Here is a 6,268-nt window from a genome sequence, read left to right as displayed (position 1 = left end):
TCCGCGTCACCCTGCGTCATGCGCGGTTCAAATATACGTGACAAATAAAAAAGGGTCGCTTTTACTTATTTAAAAATGTATGTATTTTTGTTAATTGACTTATTAAATAATATAGCCTGTATAAGTAATTATAGCCTAATTATTGTAAATATAACAATCGTGCATACAATTGTAAATAATATTACCGTAATGGCTTTTTGGAAAAAGGCTTTTTAAAAACAAAATCTTGTTTTTTCTCAGTAAAACACATTTTGTTTTCAATTATTTTCATATTGCATATTTTTCCTATTTGAATTTTTGTTTTGAAAGTATGGTAAAAACTGGTCAAATGTACCAAGAATCACATTTAAAAAATATACACTTTTTGATATACCATTAAAAAAACAAAACAAAAAAACCGGTAGCCCATCTGAATTCGGACATTTAGGCTATCCGTCTAATAATAGCCTACCAAAATCTTATTAACAGTAGAAGTTAAATCTTACTGTAGTCTTCAAATCTGGGTACTGTCTTACGTTTTAAAATCACAAAGAGAGTTTGGTCGCATCAGGCTAACGTGACCGTCACGACTCGTGCAGCTGTAAGCTTTTCTTTTTCTTTAGTTTTTACTCGCGATATTTACAACACGCATTGCATTACGTATTTCATGGCGCACTCTTTTTATGCGTATTTGGCGCCACCTATTGTTGTGGATGTATTATTGACATGTCAAAGTCTAGACCCTGAATATAAGACCACCGCGTTTTTTCAGATGTATTTCCGAGAAAAAAACATCGTCTTATATTCGGGTCAATACGGTACTTATTATGTTGACAGGTACGGTATATGAGGCTGCTACTACTTGAAATGTTCTACCTAATTAAAAAGCAACCTACCAGTGTCCATATGCAAAATTATAAATAAATACATGCTTGCAAACCAGGAGACTCCGGTCACCATTTTTATTCCGAGCACTGAGTTCTTCAGCTTTTTTCAGGACTAAGGCATGTATTTCACTTTGTTATAATTCTACAACTGCAAGAGCATTTAAGTAATTGTTATTGAATAATCAATTACTATACTTTCATATAGGCCTACAATTTTACAAATGGTTTAAATTTAAATTAGTTTGGCGTCACACACTATTTAGCAAAACCCCTGCAGTACCGCTGTGGATCCCTAGGTGTCACCAAATCCCTTCTGAACACTTCTGGACATTTATTTCTGTTCCAAGTCATTATTTCACATTGCTAGCTTAAAGCACTTTCTTAATTAAAATAATTTCTACATGTTTTGGATGTTTATAATGTTATGCCTGAATGAAAACAACAATCCCACTAAAGACAGAATCTCACCAGACAGAATTTGTCCCGTTCAGTCAACAATAATCTGTCTTAAAATAATTAGCAATTTTAATCATCAGTTTAACATTAAACCTAACCTTAACCCTAAAACATATCTGGTGACACAAATGATACCAAAAGGGAAGCAATGGGGTTTTTACTCGATAATATAAAAGAATAATCTCCTTTTACTTTGCATTGCATAACACATGTTTTCAACATTGTCGAAAGAATGGCTTCAGAATAGAGAATATTTGTTAACATAATTAATATAAGGAAAATGAATGTAATCAAACATAAAGGACTGTTAAAATGTGTGCTTTTATTTGTTTTTTTAAGTGTGTAAAATTTAATTATAAACTTTTTTTGTGTAAGACACAGCTTTGTATTTATAATCATAACTAAACAAATGTCATCAGTGTTCCTACTTAGAAAGAAAGAAAGAAAGGGTGCCTGTGGATTAAGTCTGTGATGTTTTTAAACGTGTTCTCATCTGAGCAGATATTACTGCAAGTCAAACAAAAATATGACCTGGCAAAATAAATCAAATGTTACAGCTTCGGTTTTGTTTTTTTAAAGCTTAGTAAAGTACAAAAAAAAAATCTAATCACTCTATGAAAGATCTCTTAGACTCTTGTGGTGTTGTGAAAAAAAACTATTTTTTTTCAGATGTTAACAGTTATATCCGTGTTGCACAATTAAAAACACATTAGTTTGAATATCAGTGCAAGGTGGAGAGAACAAAGTACAAAGAGCCACAAAGAACAGCATTATGTTGCTAAATTCTTCACATTATTCATGAGGGGAAATAATTTCCCTCGAATAGCTGTACTGGCAGATATAAGAGATCCAAAACAGCTGAGAAATAAAACACCTTCCAATTTCCTTCTAAAAATTGTTTACTTTTTTTTTTCTATAAGACAAAACGTTCTAAATAAAATGCCCTTAATTTGTCTTTTTTTCCCTCTAATTTATTTTCTTAAGGCAAAATATTGAGACACAAACCAACACCAAGGCTATCAAAATATATTAAAGCTGAACATATTCATTACAGACATATCAAAATTGTATTCATTTCTACTACTGGGTATGGAAATCACGTTTTTAATATTCCCTAATAAACGGTTTGCTTGAATGTATATTTTCTAAATGTAAATAAATGTGACCCTGGAGCACAAAAGCAGTCTTAAGTCGCTGGGGGATATTTGTAGCAATAGCCAAAAATACATTGTATGGGTCAAAATGTTGGATTTTTCTTTAATGCCAAAAATCATTAGGATATTAAGAAAAGATCATGTTCCATGAAGATATTTTGTAAATAGCCTACCATAAATATACGAAAACTTAATTTTTGATTAGTAATATGCATTGCTAAGAACTTCATTTGGACAACTGTAAAGGCGATTTTCTCAATATTTTGATTTATTTTTTTTGTACCCTCAGATTCCAGATTTTCAAATAGACGTATCTCGGCCAAATATTGTCCTATCCTAACAGACCATACATCAATGGAAAGCGTATTTATTCAGCTTTCAGATGATGAATAAAACTCAATATCAAAAAAATTACTCTTATTACTGATTTTGTGCTCCAGGGTCACATATAAAGAAATCGCCAAAATACACATATTTCTGTAGTTGCCTTTTAATAGAAGAGTATAAAACAACATCCAAAAAATATACTTTGCTTCAACATATATACATTTTACACATTTTATGATAAAAGATAGTCCATGTTGTTACCAAATGTGCATAGCTTGCAGTGAATCAGGATAATAGTAGGAGGCCATGGAGAATACGGAGCCCCAAACATGACATTTGCAAGGGGCTAAAGAATAGATACTTTAGTCATGACTTAGAAATTTGTTCTCACAACTTATTTTGTTGCCATGTTTTGTTAATTCGTTACCTCGTGTCAATTAAACCGTGGCCATAATTTAACTAAAACGAGGGAATATATTACTATAATATGCCAACACTTCAACTATATTTTCCCTCCACAAATTAGTAATGTTGTGGAAGTGAATTCTTCATTTTCCCCACTCTTATGGTATGTGCAGGGCTCTATACACTCTTAAAAATAAAGGTGCTTCATGATGCCTTTTATCTAAATGGTTCCATGAAGAACCTTTAACATCTGGAGAACCTTTCTGTTTCACAAAAGTTTCTTTGTGGTGAAAGAAGGTTCTTCAGATTATAAAAAGGTAAGAAAGAGATGGTTCTTTAAAGAACCTTTGGCTGAATGGTTCTTTGTGGAACCAAAAATGGTTCTTCTATGGCATCGCTTGAAGAACCTTTTTGAAGCACCTTTATTTTTAAGAGTGTACTTCAAGACAAAGTTCATGTTTGACAAAGTTCATTTCAAAGCTCCACAAAAGCTTTTGATCTGAGGTGGGCTGGCTATCTTCGCAACATCTATTAATTCCTATATGGAATCAACTTTTCCCAGACACCTGTTGGCTGGCACTGAGCTGTGCTGAATAAAGACACTTCCACGCATCTCACAGTAAAGATGAGACTGTGCCTATGAGAAAGAGCCACATGCCATCACTTGTATGCACTGCTGCTGCAAACAGGGATATTTTCCCATAGTATTGGTGTCAAAACTTAGTCGAAGAGCTCCATTCTGAATGTCTCACAGGGATGATGTTAGTCAGCACTGCGTCTGAGAGCAGGAGGAGTACAGACAGAGCAGGATGAAGCTGTCTATGAGGAGGACGCAGTAAAGACAACGCTGTGTATGCAAACTCTGCGCCCTCTGGAAGCGCGTCATCAGCACCGCCAGCAGGACGAAGAAAGTGGCTATATTTAAAATCAGGAAAAGGCGAATGTACGAGGTGGCGTTAAACATATTGTCGCTCTCTGCCGTAGCCCCCACACGTACTTCTTTGAATTTCCGCCCCTTGACAAATCCCACTTTCCTGCCCTTTCCTAAATCACTGTAATCGATGAATGCCCTCGAGTCGCCGCCGGTCTCCTCCGGAGCCTCCTCATAGACGCGCTTCATCGTCCTCTGCCTCTCCTTCTTCTCCCTCACCTCGATCTGAGCAAAGATGTCTGGGAGGCTGTCGGAAAAGCTCGCCTTCTTGCCTCCCTTCCCCTTCCCTTGCTTCTTAGAAAGGGAAAACATCTTCTCCACAGTCCCTGGAGTCTTCCTCTTGTCCGAGGACTTTAGGAGGCGCTCTGCAGTTTTGTGGAAACTGTCCATGTTGAGAACCCGTGAAAGGATGTGCCTCTCCAGCTGCTGGAAGACTGGTTTGACATGCTGCAGATTGTCCTCCACAACATTAACATATTCCTCTACCTCCTCCAAGGGCTGCTCATTTGTCCCTGCTGTCCTTTCAAACACTACTTTCTTTTGGTCCATCAACACCATGGCCATAGGCTTGGTGGGAACCATATCTGTGTACAGATAGATGGTGTAGGTGTGATCTCCGGTGGCCAGATAGATGTCCAGTGTTTCTGAGTCTCCATGCACGCTGAAACTCTGAACATCCACTCCGGATCCAAAGAAGATGTAGGCCACTCTGCTGGTAGGGTGTCTCAGTGGCATAGTCACATTCACATAATTCGAACCATTATAGGGGTATCCACGGGGGTAGCTCCTATATCCCATTGTTGCCTTTTCACTACTGCCTGTATCGTCCAACCAGAACATCCTGGACGTTTCGTTTCCATGTCTGATCAGAGCACCGTGAACTCCGTCAACTTGGGTTTCCTGAAAGGGCATGTCTGTGTTGTGAAAGAAGGCGCTCATGCTGCGTGTCACGCTGCCTAAATGCAGCTGAATGTTGTCGACCATCAGCAGCAGCTGAGGATGAAGCAGCAGTAAGTTCCTTTGAAAACTCCTGATCTTCAGCTCAGGGTTGTAAGCGCCGTGACCCTCCCCGCGAATAAACACCATGCCCTGCCGCTCCAAAGCTGCCTCCACCTGCCCCTGGCAGTCTGCTGCTTGACCGTGCTTGTACTTAAGCCATTTAGAGTTACAAGCCTCTGTAACTTGGCCTTCCCATGGTGCAAAGCAGCTCTCCGACACGGCAGGCCCGAACATGACGGCATTGTTGAGAGAGGTGTACTTGGGACCGTACAATGCCTCTGTGATAAACGGGACTCCATTCGGAGCAAAGGTAAAGGAGTTCTGGTCCGGATGCTCGTGGCCTGCGTTAAAGTTCCGCCACCCTTTGATCCAGTCTTTGTATTTGTTTTGGTGAACCATGTCGAAAATAGCACGTCCCCCGAGCTTGCCCGACTTGAAGGACAGAAATGTGTGGTTTCTCCCAGCAGGCAGGGCACTTCCGTAGGTCACCACTCCCCAGTCTTCGAAATAATGGAGGTGCGATGCACCATAATCAGGAGGTGGGGTGGGCTGCAGACTGGCATCATACCTATACAGTGGGAGAAGCACATAAAAAAGTTAGATAAGCCACAATACAAAAAAATGTATTGTTCTTGGATAATCAGAAAACTGTTTGGTTTCAGTTGGACCTTTTCACATCAAGTGGCACGTGCATGTCATTTTAATCCCAAACGTCTTTGCAACGACACAAATGTGTCTGCTAAATGACTACATTTTTTTTTAAACCCCGTTCAAACCATTCTCAGCAATATCAACAATATAACACACATAACAGGTAGATAAAAGTATGGTCACAATAAATTTTTTTTAAATGACAAAAAAAGCACATGGTGTGTTCACACGTGTTCAAAGGTCTATTTCATTCCCTATTGTGGAAAGTGCAGCAATTATGAAGCACAGCTCACATAGAAGTCACTCTTACATCAATGGGGGGGGGGTATTAGTTACATATATATTGTGTATTATTACACAATATATATGTAACTAAAATTATAGTGACCAGCTCAGCAATATCAACAATATATTATGTGCTTTCTTTGGGAAAGTCGTGGCCTAATGGTTAGAGAGTCGGACTCGTAACCCAAAGGTTC

The 6,268-nt window shown here is 38.3% G+C and overlaps 1 protein-coding gene across 1 annotated transcript in view; it reads right to left on the bottom strand.

Moving 5' to 3' along the window:
- Nucleotides 1-3,605: 3,605 nt before the first annotated feature.
- LOC107565442 (dermatan-sulfate epimerase-like) overlaps nucleotides 3,606-6,268 on the bottom strand; it is a 31,047-nt gene continuing 28,384 nt past the window's right edge. Inside the window, exon 6 of the mRNA XM_016250683.1 lies at nucleotides 3,606-5,706. Within this exon, the coding sequence (XP_016106169.1) occupies nucleotides 3,975-5,706 (1,732 nt within the window). The 3' untranslated portion in view covers nucleotides 3,606-3,974. The remainder of the gene's footprint in view (nucleotides 5,707-6,268) is intronic.

Source organism: Sinocyclocheilus grahami, unplaced genomic scaffold (assembly GCF_001515645.1).
Source record: "Sinocyclocheilus grahami isolate Dianchi unplaced genomic scaffold, SAMN03320097.WGS_v1.1 scaffold1002.1, whole genome shotgun sequence".
Classification (NCBI taxonomy): Eukaryota; Metazoa; Chordata; class Actinopteri; order Cypriniformes; family Cyprinidae; genus Sinocyclocheilus; species Sinocyclocheilus grahami.
Note: the sequence above shows the minus strand (reverse complement) of the source record. Positions and strands in the feature narration are given on the sequence as shown.